This window comes from Protopterus annectens, chromosome 13.part0 (assembly GCF_019279795.1).
Source record: "Protopterus annectens isolate FY-2018-M chromosome 13.part0, PAN1.0, whole genome shotgun sequence".
Taxonomy (NCBI): domain Eukaryota; kingdom Metazoa; phylum Chordata; order Ceratodontiformes; family Protopteridae; genus Protopterus; species Protopterus annectens.
The window spans coordinates 25499750-25519541 of record NC_056747.1 but is presented as its reverse complement, the minus strand read 5'-3'; the positions used below and the strand labels follow the sequence as shown (position 1 = coordinate 25519541).

The following is a 19792-nucleotide window of genomic DNA, read 5'->3' as shown; positions in this document are numbered from 1 at the left end:
CAGGAAGAAATGGAAACAGGTGATCTGCTGTGGTGACCCCTAATGGGAGCAGCTGAAAGAAGAAGAAGATGGAAGGGAAATGAAGTCAGGATGAATTAACCAAAAATAGAAGATACAGTTGGGTGTGCCTTGATTTCAATGGATAAGTAGTGGCAGTGAATGAGAAACAAGTTCTCTTAAGGGGAATAAGGTGGGATAGTGAATGGATATAGTGGGAAATAAGAGATAAGGATATGCTCCAAGGACTCTATATAGATAACGTAGAGAGCAGGTCTCAATGGGCATTGCACAAAATGGGCAATTTCAAGGTAGTATGGAGTGACCAGGAAGGTGTCTTGGGGTATCTGGAGGAATTTAACCTGGGGCAAAAGGGGAAGTAATGAAGGGAGATAACTGAAAAAGTAAGTAATAGTAAAGCTGAAAGGTAGGTTTAAAATCTACAATATTTTAACCAAGGAATATATATCAGGCAAGGGGGGAGGGGGCTTGTCAAAATGCAGGTGAGTAAGAGTAGTAGTAAGAAGAAGAATGTGAGAAAGCAGAATGGAAAAGATTAGAAACAGAGTGAGAGTGGAGGGAACAGGCAGTGAGACAAGTGGCATACCTCCTGGGAGATGGAAGCAAGTCAGGAAGGGGATAGAAGGGAAGATTTATGTGAGTCTTAAATACAAACATGATGTTATAGAACCTACTGAGACTTGCAGATAGCTCAGATAATGAGAGTCCATAGTCAGTCATGGGTGGTAAATTGTGTGTCAGCGATGGAGAGGCTTTACAGGGCATTCATAATTTTTGTGTACTGTACAATTTGTAAAAGTTTTTTTCCATACATAGCAAAGAATAGCCAGTAGACTATGGAAGAAACATGTCATGGGACTTGACCCAAGTTGGAGATGCGGGGAGGAACAGCATCCTCTAAGGGGATTATATAATTGTAGAAATAAATGGTCATTGTGCAAAATGGGCTGTTTCAATAAGTATGGGATGAACAGGAAGGCATTTTGAGGTCTATGAAGCTTAGTATAAAAAGGGAATCACTGAAGGGAGGGAATGAAAGAAAAGTACGTTATGACAGGCCTTATTCTGCAGTCCTACTTTTGGTTCTCCTAAATATTTGCACATATTGTATACTTGTAACATGGCATGAACCCTGTGAAGTAGTGCAACTGAAAACTGGGATATTATTTATGAGGAAATATTGCAGGAAAAATAGCACAGTGCTTTGATGGTGTAGTGAGGAGTGATCAAGGCTGGATACAGAGGAAGAAAGTAAGGTTATTACTTCTTACAGGCTGTGTAAAGATGGTAAAGAGGGTCAATGAAATGGATTTTAAAGATGACATCTCAGAAGGTGATGTAAATGTTTTGTAGAAGACCAGGAAGTAGCTTCAGAAGTTGTGAGGTGGTGTTAAGGGGATATGGTCAAATAGAAGGATGCAAATCAGTATGAAGAGTAGTCCTGCACTATTACAGAAAAGGGGGACAAGATGGAAAAGTTAAGGGGAGGGGATCATCATTTGTAAACGGCAGTGCTGAGGTGTTAGGCAGAAAAAAAAGAGTGAAACCGGGAATGTCATTTAAGATAGTGTGATGGTTATGTACTGAGGATAAAAGACAGCAGTTCAAAGAATGTTATTTCATCAGCTAAGAATTCATCCTCAATGATCATCAAATTAGTTCACCAGAAGTCATGTCTGGCAGTTAGAGCAGAATACTAAGGCTATGAACTGTTAATAATTGACTTCTGGCAATAGTTCTGTTCCCCCTCCAAAAGAGCATGTGCCCAGTTGACTAACCTAGTTAACAACAAAAAAAAAAGTTGTGACTTAACCATAGGCTGCGTTTTCCCATAGTATTTTACTTTTATAGAATATAAAGAGAATACAATGTTTCAGCCTCATGTCTGCACATGACATCAAAAGAAGCAAAGTCTTAGTCAAAAAGTTGGTTGGGATTATATAAATTATTTCAACATATTACAATTTATAAAACCGAAACAAAAACATAGACTGAAATATTAATGCATTATTACCCAAACCCATTAAAGTGGAACATGTTTTATGGCCTAAACCAGAACATTTCACACAAGTAGGAAAAAGAAAGACAAGTTTATGAAGCGCCACATTACTTGTATTGTTTTATTTTTGCAAGCTAAGAATCAGCTTAACAAACATGTTGCATACACTTATATTAGTGCCAACGTCCACTAGCTAAATAAATTGTGAAATAAAAGAAGTTGCAAACTACTGAGACAACATATGGGTTACTTTTATACAACTATATTTGCATAAATGTGCTTATAAATGTTATGTAACACCAGCATCACATATTTTAATGACATAGCAATGCAGCTGTGACTTATAGATCCAGTACTTTAAAGGAGACAAATACAATTGTTATACTACAATCATTGTCATAATTTCTGAATGATTTTTAATTCATTGATTGTATCTGCTGATAATTTGTTTTAACTTGTTGTAGACTGTCTTTTACATTGGCTAGTCTGGGAAGAGCAGGAAACCAGTAAAGACACTGTCATGCAAATCAGTGCCAACCATTCCATTGTAGTCTGTGGTTTCAAGCCAGACCTCATTCCCCTGCATTAGGCTAAGCACGGCCCCACCAGAACTCACTTGATGAGAATTTACTTTGTGGTCACAGAAGCTGCATACCTTTTTACCATCTTTAACTAAGCTGAGGCAAAGGGAGTTGGTGGATGATGAATGATAGGCGAAGTAATATATGCCAGAGATTTTGCAGGTGAACTTGCCTGTTTTGGTATTGTAATCATTCTGATCATTGGTAATTTCCCTGGTGAAGACCACAGGTGAATCACGTGCTGGAAAAACGCCAGTTGATCTCTTCACACTAAAAGCTGATTTCCTTAGAGACTTGTGATAGCCGGTGGTTCCATTCTCTCCTCTAATTCCTTTGATTCCTTTTATTCCTGGAACACCAGAAAATCCCATGCGTCCATTTTTTCCTTGGGGACCAGAAGGTCCTTGGTTTCCTTTCTCTCCCTTCACAGCTGCATTTTCATAAGAAGCGGGGGGACCTAGAAAACACAGTTGAAGAAACAATTGTTTTATAGAACAAAGGCAAATCAGTCAGTAACTGCACTATAAAGATATAACTATTTGTTTAATGGGCAGACCACATACCGACTGAATGAGGAAAAAGGTCTGCAATCCAAACTAGTTTTAATTGCAAGGTTTCTACAGATATGGACTAGTCAGATACTGTAACAGGTACTTTGATCAACCATCAACAACTGATGGCCTTAATAATTAGTAAACTGCTTTCACTGTAAGATAGCTATTTGGTAACATGCGATATAGTGACTGACATTTTTCAAGCACTGCACTGATGTGATGAATTTGATAAATAAGATATGCCAAACAGTAGTTTTTATTTAACAGTATGCATATTGTTAGAAAAATGTGTATTTGAATACATGAGAAATGCTAGCTTAAAAGCAAAGTAGTATATAATGCATTTTATTCTATTAATCATATAGTAGTAAAATTAATTCATGTCTAAATGTGAAGTAGTTTTGAAATTGCAGTAAGGCTTGAAGCAAAAGCTGATCTCTGACCCTGGCAGGATGCTAGCTTAGCAAGTTTTAATGTTTATGCTTTTCATAAGTGATTATCTGCTGGGTCAGGAAATTAAATGTGTGAAATAATGAAATCTTCTTTTTCCTGTTGGGATGATCTGGCCTTGTATATGTGTTACTTAGATAGCATGCAGCTGTGTGAGAAAGTATAACAGAGAACAAAGACATACATTAAAAGACTGAAGCTGCTATTGTATTCGAACTGATACAAAACCTTGAACAAGTAACTTTACAGAAAGACATTATGACTGACCAGATGGATAGCAAGGCCGTATTGTATCTAGAGGAAAAGTTTTTTAAAACATACTGCATCAGCAGATTAAAAGAATAAAGGCTTGTAAGCTAAAGTGATGTAGATGCCCTGTGATATGCCACGTCAGTAAGGTGGGCATAGCTTGAATGTCAAACCTATATAAAATTGTGTGCTTCCTGTTTCATGTCAGACAAAATTCTGTACTTGTATGGTTTTTTGCCTCCTGGTGTACACTAGTAAACTTTTGAATCTGAACCTCCTGTGTATTGAATTTTTAATTTTATTTAACAGTTTGGTCCTTCGGACCGGAAAATTCCCTCAGTCAGCTGCAGATCAGAGTCTACCGGTGGTCGAATACTGTGCAGGAGAAGTTACTGAAACAGTTCTTCTTGGGTGAAAAGACCTCCGACTGAATTGTCGTGTAAAGAGGCTGGCCACTTTCTGATCTGTGGCCGAAGAGTGGACATTTGAACAGTTCAATACCGGAGGCTCAGGTATGAAGAATTTGCCATTTTTCTATTTTATATCAGGGACTAGGTTACAGTATATTGTTGTCAAGATTTGTTTTGCAGATCAGGGACAAAAGGAAGTACTGTACATTTGGTCATAGATCAGGGTAACAGAATAAGGTAGGCAGTTATTCTAGATAAACTGTAAACAGGAACTAAGAACTTGATATCACATGATAAAAAAGGGTTACGTAACATTTTCTTTGACATGGGTAATCAGTGCACTAAAACCTCGCGAGATCCGCCCCTAACCGAAGACGCAAAATACATGCAATTACAGCGTTCTGATAACGTTAGGTATTATACGAAATGGGTTAACAAATATGAATTTGATGGTAAACTAGATAAACCTTCACTAGTTAAACTCCTTAAACAGCTTAAATCTGATGCAGGAGGTCAGGCAAAAAAGCAACGCCAACTAGGCATTCCTCAAGCACACAGGTGGATTGAGGAAGCAAATCGTAGAGAACAGAAGCTTAAAAATTCAAAAACATTATTTTTAGACAAAGAGGATAATAACTTGGTAATAGCGACAGCTCCTCCTCCTCCTCCCTTACCCCCTCCCTTACCCTTTTCAGGATATGAAGCGAGTGGACAAGCTGGTCCGCCTCCACGTTATCCTGAAGTTTTAGCGAAACCACAATTATTTGTTAGAGATCCTATTGAGACTAGGTCCCGAACACATAAAACACATAGGGACACAGAATTATACCAAATAGAGAGAAATCTACAGGATGAGAGTGAGGAAGAAATATGCCCACTTATAGAAGTTCCAAATTCTCAGGCAGGACAGGAAGGGCAGGATCCAACACTCTTAGTATATAGACCATGGACACCGGAAGACATCCGGAAGGCTACTGAGGGAATCCCCCATCCGAAAGTTAATTTTACGAAATATTTAGAAGATTTACAAGGCATGAGGTTAAGTTACCACTTGAATGGGGAAGAAGTAGAAAAAGTAGTAAGACAAATTACAGGTCCAGATTGGCACATGATTTGTGGTGCCTGGAATCCTCGTAATGCAGAGCTCAGACCACTCCCACATAGTGACGCAGAGTTAGACAACAGAGTGAAAGGTCTGACAGACCGAATCTCTGAGAAATGGAAACCCAGAGCAGACTGGACTTGCATTAATCGATGCATACAACAGGAAAATGAGACAATAGATGGATATTATGCTAGATTATTAGAATGTTTTAATAATCATAGCGGTATGTCAGTTCCTGAGAACCAAACAACTGATTCCCCGTATGAACAAAAATTAAAAAATGCATTTTTGAAAGATTGCATTGCACCTATTAGCAGCTTCATTACGAAGCATATGATAGATCATCGAACAGGGAGTCTTATATGAATATGCTAGACATGCTGAGAGACATTTTAACAGTAAAAAGAAAAAGAAGGCGCAAGTCTTCACTGCTGAAGACGTAGCTGAAGTATTTGTATTACAGTCAGGTAAAAAGGGCAAGAAAAATACCCAAGGAAACAAACAGTCTGACAAACGATCAGAAGACTTTGAAGAAAGGAAAAAGAGAGGTGAATGCTTCAAGTGCAGAAAAAAAGGACATCTAGCAAGGGATTGTTGGCAAAACAAAAAGGTAATTACAGAAGATAAGGGAGATGAGGACTGACTATATGATAGTGAAGATACATCATGTAAGAGTCAGAAATCTTCAGGAAAAGTTAATGAACAGAAAACAAATGTAAATGTGATAGAAGGAGTAAAGGAAGTGCAAGTAGATATGGAGGATGAAGAAAGTGAAATTTTGGACTTAGCATTATTGAGCTTAGAGCTCTACTTGGCAGATACGAAACCGGAAGTTACACTTCTGGTGGAGGGAAGGGAAGTCAAATTCCTGTGTGACTCAGGAGCGTCACGGACTTTGATACACCCCTCCAAGTTACCAGAATATTCAGAATCACCTGATTATATATTGGTAAAAGCTGCAAATGGACAGCTATACAGGGAACCACTTTCCCATGATATAGCAATAACTGACCCTGTTTCAGGTATGACCCAGAGAAGTAAAATAGTTGTTTCTGCAAAGTGTCCAGTAAACCTATTGGGCAGGGACCTTATGCAGATATTTGGCATAGCAGTAGTTCCAACTGTACAAGGCATGGAAGCACAGAGACAAATGGATACCTTTGTAGTGCGATCGGAGGGTGAAACCTTTTATTGGTACAGCCAGGACCTAGTCACAACTGGTCCAGGGGCAGTAACCGAGGAGCTGATGAATGTAGCCATCAGTAAAGCCCCCTCCCTTGACACTGATCGACAGCATTTGTTACACTGTACTCTATACTACTGTACTGCACCAGGACCTGATAGAGAGTATGAGCAAGAACTGTTTAGAAATCGTGCAACTAGATTGGTTTTGCGTACTTTATACTGGGATACTGAGGGGAACAGTGTAGTTAGCTGTTCATTACCTCAAGAATTCCTTGCATTGTATAGATCAAATCGGTTGCCACATGTCAGCTTGACAAAGAACAAAAGTGTTAAATGGGTAGATTTAGGAGAAAAAGTAACAAGATGGGAGAAACAGACTGATTTAGAACTGTCAGAACATGGGATACAAAAACAAAAACTGAATTGGTTGACACAGGCACATCCAGCTGTACACTTGCAATCTAGCGAGGACAGCTGATTAGCATTTTTGTTAGAAGAAGAAGAAAAGGCCTTATGCGAAATTCCAACAACTCTTTGGTCAACAGGCAAGTCAGATGTAGGACTTATTCGAACAGCAGGACCAGTTACAATTACCCCAAAGTCAGCTTTTAGACCACAGAAGAGACAATACCCTTTGAGAAAGGATGCAGAAATAGGAATTAAGCCTATAATAGCAGCATTACTCAAAGAAGGAGTACTGGTAGAATCTCCTGATTCACCATGTAATACACCCCTATTTCCTGTTAAAAAAGCAAACGGGGAATGGCGGATGGTACAAGATTTACAAGCTGTAAATAATGCAGTAATACCTAGAGCACCTACGGTGCCAGACCCACATACCTTGTTAAACGATTTAGAACCACAACAGAAGTATTTCTCTGTGGTAGATATTAGCAATGCTTTCTTTTCAATACCTATACATCCTGATAGTCAATTTTGGTTTGCATTTACATTTCAGGGTAAAAGGTATACGTATACTCGACTACCGCAGGGATATTGTGAGAGCCCAACAATATTTGCACATGAAATGGCTAGCAACCTGGCAGGGTTTACTCCACCGGGAGGAAGTCAAATTCTACTTTACGTAGATGACATCTTGCTAGCAGCCCCCACCCAGCAACAGTGCAGGGAGGATACTGTAGCATTATTGAAATTTTTAGCAACACAAGGACACAAAGTAAACAAAAGTAAGTTACAACTTTGGAGAAAACAAGTTAGATACCTTGGATATGTAATATCCGATGAAGGCAGAATACTAGATGAGGAAAGAAAAACAGCAATTTTGCAAGCACCCAAGCCAACGACCTAGAAAGAGATGATGTCTTTCTTAGGTACAACTAATTTTTGTCGGAGCTGGATACCAAATTATGCTTTGGAATCTGCTCCACTGACTGACTTGATATATAAGACACCAATGGCAGCACAAGATATCTTACAATGGACAACTGAAGCAGAAATGGCTTTCTGCAGGTTGAAGCAGTTAATAGCTTCTTCATTAGTTTTAGGACTTTCAAATTATCACAAACGGTTCTTTCAGACCGTAGATTGTAAGCAAGGGTACATGACGTCAGTATTGACGCAATGACATGGGGACAAGCAACACCCCATAGCCTACTATTCATCACAGTTAGACCCAGTGGCGCAATCTTTGCCTCACTGTGTACAAGCAGTAGTTGCAGCCGCAATGGCAGTACAGGCTTCGGCCTCAGTGGTGTTATTCCACCCTCTCACATTGAGAGTGCCTCATGCAGTTGCAATAATTTTACTGCAAGAGAAAATGGCATACCTTTCTCCTGCTAGACATCTTTCATGTATGACTATACTGCTGAGCCAACCTCATATGACAATTGAACGATGTACGACATTGAATCCATCAACATTACTTCCAACTCCTGCGGAGGGCACACCACACAGCTGCCTGCAGGAAATTGAACAGTTAGCTTTACCTAGGCAAGATGTTACAGATATGCCCTTGGATAATGCTGAGGTGAAATATTACGTGAACAGCTCATGCAGAAGGGGTCCTACAGGGAAGAATCTGGTGGGGTATGCAGTAGTTACAGACACTGAAATTTTAGAAGCTCAATCCTTACCACACAACTTATCTGCACAAGCAGCAGAGTTGATAGCTTTGACGAGAGCATGTACTTTAGCAAAAAACAAGTGTGTGAACATATATACTGATAGTATGCTTTTTCTACAGTACATGTATTTGCACAACAATGGAAAAATAGAGGAATAATAACATCAAGTGGAAAACCTATTAATCATGCGCAATTTATTTTGGAGTTATTAGAATCTATTCAGTTACCTACCAAAGTAGCTATTTGTAAATGTGTAGCTCATACAAGACAACAAGATAAGATTTCGAAAGGCACTGCACGAGCTGATGCAGCTGCAAAGCAAGCAGCCTCAGACTCAGAAACTGTACTTCTAAATGAGGAATTACAACCCTCTGAGATTTTAGATTTAGACATGTTAAAAACAATGCAGACGCTTACTACAAAAGCAGAAAAACAAAAATGGGTAAAACGAGGTGCAATTCTTGAGAATGGACTGTACATTTCCAAAGGAAGAAAACCAATATTACCATCTAATTTATTTAGATATGCAGCTTTGTTGAGCCATGGACAGTGCCATGTCTCAACAGGGGGGATGGTACAGTTAGTAAATCGAATATTCCAAACATATGGATACATAAACTACACAAAAAAAATTTGTGCAGCTTGTCATACTTGTAGCAAGCATCATGCACAAGGGGCATTTAAAACCAAGCAAGGAAGTTTTCCTATACCACCATACCCATTCCATACTATTTGTATGGATTTCATAGAATTGAATAAATGTGAAGGGAAAAAGTTTTGTTTAGTTATTATAGATATGTTTTCTAAATGGGTAGAAGCTTTTCCAACCAAAAACCCGGATGCAGCAACAGTGGCAAAAGCCCTGATAAAAGAAGTAATCCCTAGATTTGGCATTCCGGAAAGGATTTATAGTGACAATGGCACACATTTTGTGAAACAAACGATTCACCAGCTTGGGATATTTTTTGGTATCTCCTTGAAGAACCATTGTGCTTACCACCCACAGTCAGCAGGACTGGTGGAAAGGTACAATGGTATCCTAAAGAATAAACTTAGGAAGCTAGTAGAGGAGACCCAAAAGAATTGAATATACTGTCTGCCTTTAGCACTGCTGAGTATGAGAACGGTTCCAAATCTAAAGGGTTTGACTCCCTTTGAAATGGTTTTTGGGAGAGCATATTATGTGCCTCAGTGGAAAGCTCTCATGCCTGCAGAGCAAGAGGCTGACAGTTCATTAGCTAGTTATATGAAGAGACTGTTAACAAATAAATCTGTTTTGCAGTTAAACTCTTTTTCAGATAAGGAACAGACCAGACCGGTGGAAGCAGTCGTGGTTCCTGGGACATACGTTTGGGTGAAAGTGACGAAAAGGAAGAATTGGGCGAGTCCAAAGTGGGAGGGACCGTACCAGGTTCTGTTGGCAACGCCTACGGCAGTCAGAGTGGCTGAGAGGACGTCCTGGGTTCATTTGACGCATTGCAAACCGGTAAAGAACTTTCAACTTGATAAAAACTTTGTGACTGATATACAACCAGACCGAGATGGCCAAAAACAAAGCAAATAGAAGTCTAGATCAACCCCAGAGATGTAGCATAATCATTTTGTTGTGTGTACATTTATTAACTGTAATTGTGACAATTTTCCTCTTGCTGTGGTTTATCCTGCACACAACCGCACAAGTGAAAGTGGGAAGGCGTGATGAAATGTCTATAGACTGGCATTCAAATTTTAACACATACCTAGCCATGAAACGTGTGTATGCAGAGACTATGAACATTTCAAATTGCTGGGTTTGTACAGCTATACCAACAGCATATGGAGGACTGATAATGTCCGCTGTCCCTTTGTGGATAAATGAGACTTGGGAGAATTTACTTTTCGACACAGGAACTGTGAGATCACAGGACAAAATAGCTTTATTTTTACCTATCACACAAAAAGGAGTTGTATGTTTCTACAAAAATTACACTCTCCAGTATACCGATGTTATATTAAGAAAAGTAATGGCAATACTTTTTGCAATAATAATTATGACTCGTATTTGAACTCATTGAAAACAACTATGAGTGACATTAAAAAAAAATCTAGTTCTGTCTAAACAATTGTCAGTTATAGATCAGAAAATGTTTCATGCAGGGCTAATGCGTATTAGTACTAAAGTAGAAAACTGTTATTTTATTTGTGGGAAAAAGGCATATAAATGGTTACCTGAGAATTGGTCCGGCAGTTGTTTTTTGGGATACTTGGTTCCGGCAATAAGACATACTGCAGAATTACCTTTGGGTAAAATACGAAACGTAAGAGAAACAGCTCAAAAGTCCGAAGGTCCAGTTAAGAAACCTGTGAATCCAGTTGGGAAGATCGAAGCTGGTTGGAAAGACCATAATTCAGTAAAAGACAAAAGCGAATTGACTCATATGGACTTGAGTGACAGTGTTATATCCTGGGTGGGAATATTCCTAGCCTATGGAGCAGTCAAATTGATCTGGGAGCTGAGGACATTGTCGAAACTTCATGAAGTAATGAGTAATGCAACTTTTTCTGCCCTAGAACTAGTGACTGATGAACTGAATGCAATGAGAACTGTTGTGCTACAAAATCGGATGGCTCTTGACTTCACCCTAGCGGCAAGAGGTGGTATGTGCGTGCTTATCAAAGAAGAATGCTGTGCATTTATTCCTAACAATCGTCATGAGATAAATAACCACCTAGAGGTAATTCAGCAAGTATCAGCCATGACTGAACCAGGCCCAAACCCACTGACGGACTTTTTCCAGAATCTATTTGGGGGGTGGGGTTCCATCCTAATGAATATTCTGATTGCCATTTGTGTGGATATACTCCTAATAGGAGCATGTGTTTGCTGTGGAATTCCCTGCATGAAAAGATTAATCAAAGAATTTGTTGATGTATCTGTTACTGAAACTTTCTACCAAGATATTGAAATTGAAAGATTGATTTCAGATTATGCTTTTTCTGAAGTATAGATTGAATGACTCACCTAGCTGAAAATCCTGAGTGGAAAAGGCTAGGAGATGAAATGACACTATGCATACTTCAAAATAGAATAAAAAGTATTAATGGGGAAAAATGTTAGAAAAATGTGTATTTGAATACATGAGAAATGCTAGCTTAAAAGCAAAGTAGTATATAATGCCTTTTATTCTATTAATCATATAGTAGTAAAATTAATTCATGTCTAAATGTGAAGTAGTTTTGAAACTGCAGTATGGCTTGAAGCAAAAGCTTATCTCTGAACCTGGCAGAATGCTAGCTTAGCAAGTTTTAATGTTTATGCTTTTCATAAGTGATTATCTGCTGGGTCAGGAAATTAAATGTGTGAAATAATGAAATCTTCTGCTTTTTCCTGTTGGGATGTTCTGGCCTTGTATATGTGTTACTTAGATAGCACACAGCTGTGTGAGAAAGTATAACAGAGAACAAAGACATACATTAAAAGACTGAAGCTGCTATTGTATTCGAACTGATATGGAACCCTGAACAAGTAACTTTACAGAAAGACATTATGACTGACCAGCTGGATAGCAAGGCCGTATTGTATCTAGAGGAAAAGTTTTTTAAAACATACTGCATCAGCAGATTAAAAGAATAGAGGCTTGTAAGCTAAAGTGATGTAGATGCCCTGTGACATGTCACGCCAGTAAGGTGGGCATAGCTTGAATGTCAAACCTATATAAAATTGTGTGCTTCCTGTTTCATGTCAGACAAAATTCTGTACTTGTATGGTTTTTTGCCTCCTGGTGTACACTAGTAAACTTTTGAATCTGAACCTCCTGTGTATTGAATTTTTAATTTTATTTAACACATATAATACGCATTATAGAATAAGGTAATTCACAGCAAAATAAAGAATTAGTAATTAACAGGTGAGTAATACCATTCATTAAAATTTATACTGTGGAGAAAATAACCATCAGTGACATAGTCAATGGGAAAATAAAAGTTTACCAAATTGCTATAGCAAGAAATCATCAGGAAACAGGTCTGAGGATTCCATCAAGTCTCCCTGGTCTTGCATTAGATCATGTGCCCCATACCTAAATGCCATGTTAAGCATTTGAAGCAGATATGCTTTGATGAATGTGCATGTAAACAACGGTAAAAGCAAGAAGTAAAAGTACATAAAATGTCAGTAACAGTGTGCTCTATTCATCAAGCACTTTAGCTTTTCACTGGCATTGCTCTGAGGAGGTATCATTAAAGATCATCTATTCAAAACTGCAAACATGAAATTAACAAAAAACATTTCTCAGTAGCTACAATCTGCTTCTCAGTTACTTTATACAGTGTCATGATTCCTACCAAAAATGTTTTAACAAATCAGATTAAATTTAACAATAAAAAAATATATAATATTATATAAAAAAAAATATATATATATATCCCCAAAATGCCCGAAAGGGCATTCTAAACACAAAACAGCTCTTCTCAGAGCTCATAGAGATCTGTAACAGCTCTATATATAGAGCTCCAGCTGCCCATAGGGCTAAAACAGCTCTTTTTAGAGCTAGCTCCACCACCGACTACACGTGGAAATCTGTTCACTGTTTAGGATCAAGAGTGAAAGGCTTTGTAAAACTGGTTATTTCTTCCCTCTGGGCAGGCATCACTCAGGATCGAAAACCCAAGAGGTCTACACCTATTTTTCTGGGTTTTATATATATATATATATATATATATATATATATATATATATATCTTTATATATATATATATATATATATATATATATATATATATATATATATATATATATAGATAGATACATACAATTATGCAGAGCTATATTCTGATCTAGACAAAACTTTAATTCTTTATGAAAAAAAAAAAACAAAAGCATAACTGAATGTTTCTGATGTGCAAACACACACACACACACACACACACACACACACACACACACACACACACACACACACACACACACACACACACACATCCTTGATTTCACTTTCATGTCCCTTACTTGAAAATCACAAAGACCAGGTGAAAAAAGATATACAGTTGGTGGAGTCTTACATCCATATTGAACATATCTGACTTAATCCCAAGAATATAGGCCCAGCTCTTGGTCTTTTAATGCAGGGACAGAATGGCCCACAGCAGCAGTTCTATGACCATGTGCTATTCTAGCACCTCTTTTAAGTCATTCTTGATTATGCAGTCATATATCCTCTCCAGGTTCACATAACACATACCGACAGTTCTGGCACACACATTTCTACTTCAGTATCTGTGCAAAGGCCAAACTGGACTCCACATTGCTCATTCTGAATCAGAGTCTCAGGTCAAAGTCTACTTTAGAGTATCTGGAAAGGCCTTATACAGAGTGGCTGAGGAATGCAATGTCTTTATACCTGGAATACTCCTTTGTGCTTCTTTCTGGAAAAGCAGACCACACTCCCAGTTTACAGATCCAGAGATGTTTCAGCTTTCCACACAACATCAAAAATTTTTTAACTAGATCTTCAGGTGCTTCAGAAGGTCTGACATTCCCGTAAGCCAATCTTTCAAATGCAGTCAATAAAAGTGTATCTATAAACATTTAAAGTTTGCTTTTCAAGGCAATTTCTCATCTCTGGAATGATATCTTATTAGCTAAAAAGTGAAGATGAGATGTTTTACTAACTGAATCTAAGAGTCAGCAACTCAATGCTGAGCCTCAAGAAAGTGATTGGCAAATGGTAATCAAAATAAGGAAAGCGGATATAAAAGGTCCCTTGGAAAAACTCAGTCAGCAGGTGAAAGTAGTGAATGAATTGTTGAATCAATGTGTTCAATAGCTCAAGTCATCAGCGGATGACTAAAGTGAGTTTTTGAAAGAAGATTAAGAAGCCATGATGTTTCAACAAAACAATGTCAATGTATAAAATAAATCCATAGAATTACTCACTGAAATATTCTGTATTGAGCAGAAGCTGTTCACAGAAGAAGACAAGGTAGGGAGGAGATGTCTGCAGTGGAGGAAGACTCTAGAAGATGGAGAAGGATTTGATTTCCTGGAGTTCATGAAAACCATGATGGCTCAATGGACTATAGTCTCTAAGAGATCTGTAGGCGTTGAAAAGGCCTACATACTACTAACACAAATGGCTTGTGGAGCACATGTTTTATCTTGGAATAATTAGGAAAAGATCTTAATGCAGATTTGATAGCCTGGTAAAAAACTCATGGTAGATGGAAGACCTGGGTTTGTCGATCATGATTTGTCAGGTTTGATAATGAAACAATGGGTTCAGTTTGCACCTGGCATTAAAAGAGAGCTGAGGACATAAAATAAAGTATAAATTATTGTTTTCTGCCACATTTTGAGTAATTTTTGCCCTTGTCTGCTGCATGTCATTTATCCTCTAAATCAGACATACACTGTCTGAAGGGGGCAGTCATCCAGGCTGCCATAAGAGTGGCTTGTGCTATCACTAGCATCCTGAAAAATAAGGTTTTTTTCTTTTTATTTTATTGCCTAAACACTACCCATGGTGGTGATGGGAGTATGTATATCACTGCAAAGGCCACATATGCACCTAGTCTGTACATGTATCAACATCACACATGCTTGCATGGGCAGCTGTCACAAGTTTGAAGCTATGCCTACATCTTTCTCAGCAACAGATCACATCACAAAAGGCCTTTAATCTCCGATGAGCTCCTGTCATCAGACCAGTAGTGCAAGTCAGCCTGGAATCAACACCCCCAACCTAGGATGGGCATATCATTCATTTCTCCCTGCACTGTCAAGCTCCTAAGCTACTTGTCAACCTCTGGTCACTTGGGCTGCATTTAGGGCTTTATCCACATATGCCAACAGTCAGGCCACTTCCGTTAATTTTAATGGCTTATTTTCCAATGCAGGTGCAATTTTTTTCCTCTGCTCAGTCATCATCAGACTATAAGGGTTGCTGCAATCATTAGAAGAGTAGATAGTGGTGGAGCAAGACAATGAAGACATGCTTGGACATCATTGAAATGGAAGAAGATGAATGCGAGCAGGATCCCAAGCATGGGGAAAGTGAGGCAATTGCTATGTGTACATTAAGGGAGATGCAAGGAAAGATGGAACCTGGCCACATGACTGGTCATGAAATGATAAGAAATGCTGATTAAAAGGATGAGGTGCTTTACATAGCTTTGCATTGTACTGGCTGGAAAGATACACTATACATAGGCTATGTGTTTAAATATTTCTTAACAATACTTTTAATAATTAGGGGTGCTTACAGTATGTAGTCCTTTAACTGGGTGAATGACAGCAATTGTATTGAATCTGTATGATTCTGTGCTTTTTGCTTGTGTCAGCATCTGGTACCTATCATGGAAATGGATATAATGTTAAAACTCCGTACTTAATGAAGATCATAGCAAACAAAATATCCAGAACGGACCACCATGAAGCTAAATCCTTTTAATAAAACAACCTGAAAAACATAAAAACAAAAGAAAAATAAGTTGCAGCTTCAGCAGAGAAAATGGATAAGTGCTTTCAGCTTAAAAGCCTTCTTCAGATCCTCAGTTTGTTCTGCTTCAGCAAATTGCTTAAGTACAACAATCAACCAATCAGAAGCTTCAGAATGGAACAACTCCTTCTTTCTGACTATTCAGTACTTCTTAAGAGGGGTGACATTCCTTTACCACAGGTTTTATTGGAAGTACTGTATTCAGCCCGGGCTGAAAGCCCACAAGTCCGCTATCCATTTAACTTTATTGATCTCTGTTTTATTGCGTATATCACCTTCCCTTATATTTTCTTGAAGAGTCTCAAGAACCATAAAGTTAAACGAATGGCCAACATGCTCCACAACATGATTTGCTAAAGCATTGATTTTCACACAGTTCTTTATATCACTCATGTGACATAAAATCCATTCTTTAAATGTTCTTTTGGTTTTACCTACATAAAAAGTTGAACAGTTTTGGCAAGCTGCGAAGTGTATAAGATTCTTGGTGTTGCAGTCAGCACATCCCTTAAAACTATAAGACCTTCCAGTAACTGGATGAAGAAAACACTTTGTTGTGTTGCTACAACTACATGCTTTGCAATGGCCACATACATAAATATCTTTTTTGGAGCTAATCTTCTTCTTGCGCATTCCATATTTATTAAACAGTAATCTTTTCGGATTTTTCTTATTCTTAAAGACAAATTTAGGTGTTTCACCTAAATATTTTTTTTATTTTCATCCACAGTTAAAACTGACAAATATTTTCTCACTATTTGACATATCTGTGAGGTGTCATTGCTGTAAGTTAGCATACATTGTAAATTATCAAAAGTCCTTTGCTGCTTTTGATATGTTTTATTAATCCTACGTTCCGAGTATAGCAGATGTCTTTTTGACTTCTTATTTCATGTATCTTCTCCATGTTCATGTTAAAATCTTTGTTTAACCTCTATTCTTGAGTTGTTGTTCTAAAGCATGATGTTCATGATTAAAAACTTCTTCAAAAAGGACCCCCACTATACTCGGAACATAGGATTAATAAAAATTATCAAAAGCAGCAAAGGACATTTGATAATTTACGATGTATGCCATTTTACAGCAATGACACCTTGCAGATCTGTAAAATAGTGAGAAAATATTGGTCAGTTTTAACTGTAAATGAAAATATAAAAAATATTTAGGTGAAACACCTAAATTTGTCTTTAAGAATAAAAAAAAATCTGAAATGATTACTGTGTAATAAAGATGGAATACGCAAGAAGATTAGCTCCAAAAAAGGTACTCATGTATGTGGCCATTGTATCAACACAACAAAGTATTTTCTTTAATCAGTTACTGGAAGGTCTTATAGTTTAAGGGGTATGCTGAAGGTAACACCAAGAATCTTATATACTTCGCAGCTTGCCAAAACTGTTCAGTTTTTCATTTAGGTAAAACCAACAGAAAATTTAAAGAACGGAATTTATGTCATAGGAGTGATATAAAGAACTGTGTCGAAATCAGTGCTCTAGCAAATCATGTTATGGAGCATGTTGGCCATTCATGTAACTTTATGGTTCCTGAGACTCTTCAAGAAAATATAAGGGAAGGTGATATACACAATAAAAGAGAGATCAACAAAGTTAAATGGCTAGCGGACTTATGGGCTGATCAAAAGCCCGGTCTGAATGCAATATGTCCAATAAAACCTGCGGTAAATTGCAGCCCTATTAAGAAGTACTGAATAGTCAGAAAGAAGGAGTTGCCCTGTTCTGAAGCTCCTGATTGGTTCATTGTCATACATAAACAATTTGCTGAAGCAGAACAAACTGAGGATCTGAAGAAGGCTATTAAGCTAAAAGCACTTATCCATTTTCTCTGCTGAAACGCCAACTTATTTTTTTTTTGTTTTTATGGTTTTCAAGTCATTTTATTAAAAGGCTTTTAGTTTCATGGTGGTCCATTGTGGATATTTTGTTTGCTGTGTTTTTCCTACATTTTCTAAGGACCTTTAGTGATACACAGAGGTGTATTCTTATTTTGCTTAATGAAGATCAGGGCATGGTGCTTTGTGCTTCTCTCTGCCAGCAGTAAATCTGTGAATGCCATATGACTCTGCCTCAGAATTTCACTTCAGCCATGTGTCCCCAACCAGATGCAACACATATAAAATTTTAAAATTACAGGTAGATCTACGTGACAAAGTGAGGAACATAAAGCAGAAGTTATCACAAGCAGAGGGACATTCAGGACTTCCTATTGTATAGCTGAAAAGTGCTTCAGAATGTTAGATACGACTAGGCCTTTCTGATGGGACGTTTCAGGGCAAGTAATCACATCAGTAGCTACAATACAATAGATAAGCAGAGCTGAGGAAGGTTTACCAAGATAATTTAACATGCATGCAACAAGGCAACCTTGCTAACATAGGAGCAAAAAGCCATAGATGGGGGAGGGGGTCCACTGCACAGAGAAATTGCTGCCATCTCTGTCTGGGGGACATGAAAGCTCAGTTATCCATGATGGAGTATTTGACCTTGGAGCAGAACTGCAAAGAGCACTTTGCATACTGGTTGATGATACTCCAAAGGGATATTACCTAACATATGGGGCAATCTGTAGTGTGCCTGACTCAGACCTACATATCAAGTGCCTATACCTATTTGTTGTTACAGAGACTGCAGCTACAGTATCATTTAATCTTTGTATGTTAACTATAGATTTTGCTTGATATTTTCTTATAGAGGTTAACTTACACTGGGAAGAGGCTAGGCTGCTTGCAGGAACTGCTTTTGCAGAAGTGTGGAGGCATCCACCAATGTAAGTTCATTGTGCACCCCTCCCCAGTGCTTCCCTGAGTGTGCACAAGGAGCTAGGACATAAAATAGAAAAACCTTCAAACTTCCCCTGCTGGTTGTCTGAGTGATTGGCCCTCCTTGTCAAACTTCACCCCAATGATGGGGAGTGAATGGTCGAATACACCTAGAGTGGCAGATAATGAACAAAGAGTGGTGCTAGACAGAGCAAAAAGTTCATTAAAAAAAAAAACATGATAGCTCATCCATTTTAATCCAGTGTTTTACCATGGTAAGGTCCTGTTGTAGTCATCAGGTCTTAAGCTAGCTGCTGAATTTTTCAGTTTTTCTTCTCCTAAGGCATAGCAATCATCCAATAAGCACAGTTAGACCAGATCTAAAGCTAAATCTATAGTCTAAAAACAAATTAATAGTTATTGTAATACTGTCTTTCAGTCAAACAATTATTTTCCATGGAACCTATCAATTTTATGGGCTTACCTTCATATCACTAAAATGCAGCTGTGCGAGTAATCATTAAGCCGAACTTAAATGTCAAAATGTAAAATGTTTTTCCTCCCAAATGTCGAACATGGTAAAATTGGTTTTCAACATTCGACATTTCTGGGAGTTGAGCGTGAACTTCCACTAAGTTCCCACTTTGTGAATTAAGGTCGGGTGGCATGATGCCAGGGTAATCCTTTGGGCTAGGCTTGCAAAGACTCCAGGGCCATTAGCCTAGTACACACCTATGAACCTATGAACCTATGAAAACCCATTTGCCATCTGAGGCTTAGTACAGGAAGAGCAAGTCGACATTGTGTTTATAGCAAAATGAAAATCGGCATTTCAAAACTATGAAAATATCCTTTTGCACAAGTGCACTCACACAAACGTATATCAGTGATGTGAAGGTAAACCAT

General features: G+C 38.1%; 1 protein-coding gene across 2 annotated transcripts in view; it reads right to left on the bottom strand.

The window, feature by feature from the left end:
- Positions 1-2124: 2124 nt before the first annotated feature.
- The window catches only part of LOC122817559 (complement C1q subcomponent subunit C-like), a 48134-nt gene continuing 30466 nt past the window's right edge, over positions 2125-19792 (bottom strand). For both annotated transcript variants that reach the window (XM_044090595.1, XM_044090594.1), the window contains exon 3: positions 2125-3055. In XM_044090595.1, the coding sequence (XP_043946530.1) occupies positions 2499-3055 (557 nt within the window). In that variant the 3' untranslated portion in view covers positions 2125-2498. The remainder of the gene's footprint in view (positions 3056-19792) is intronic.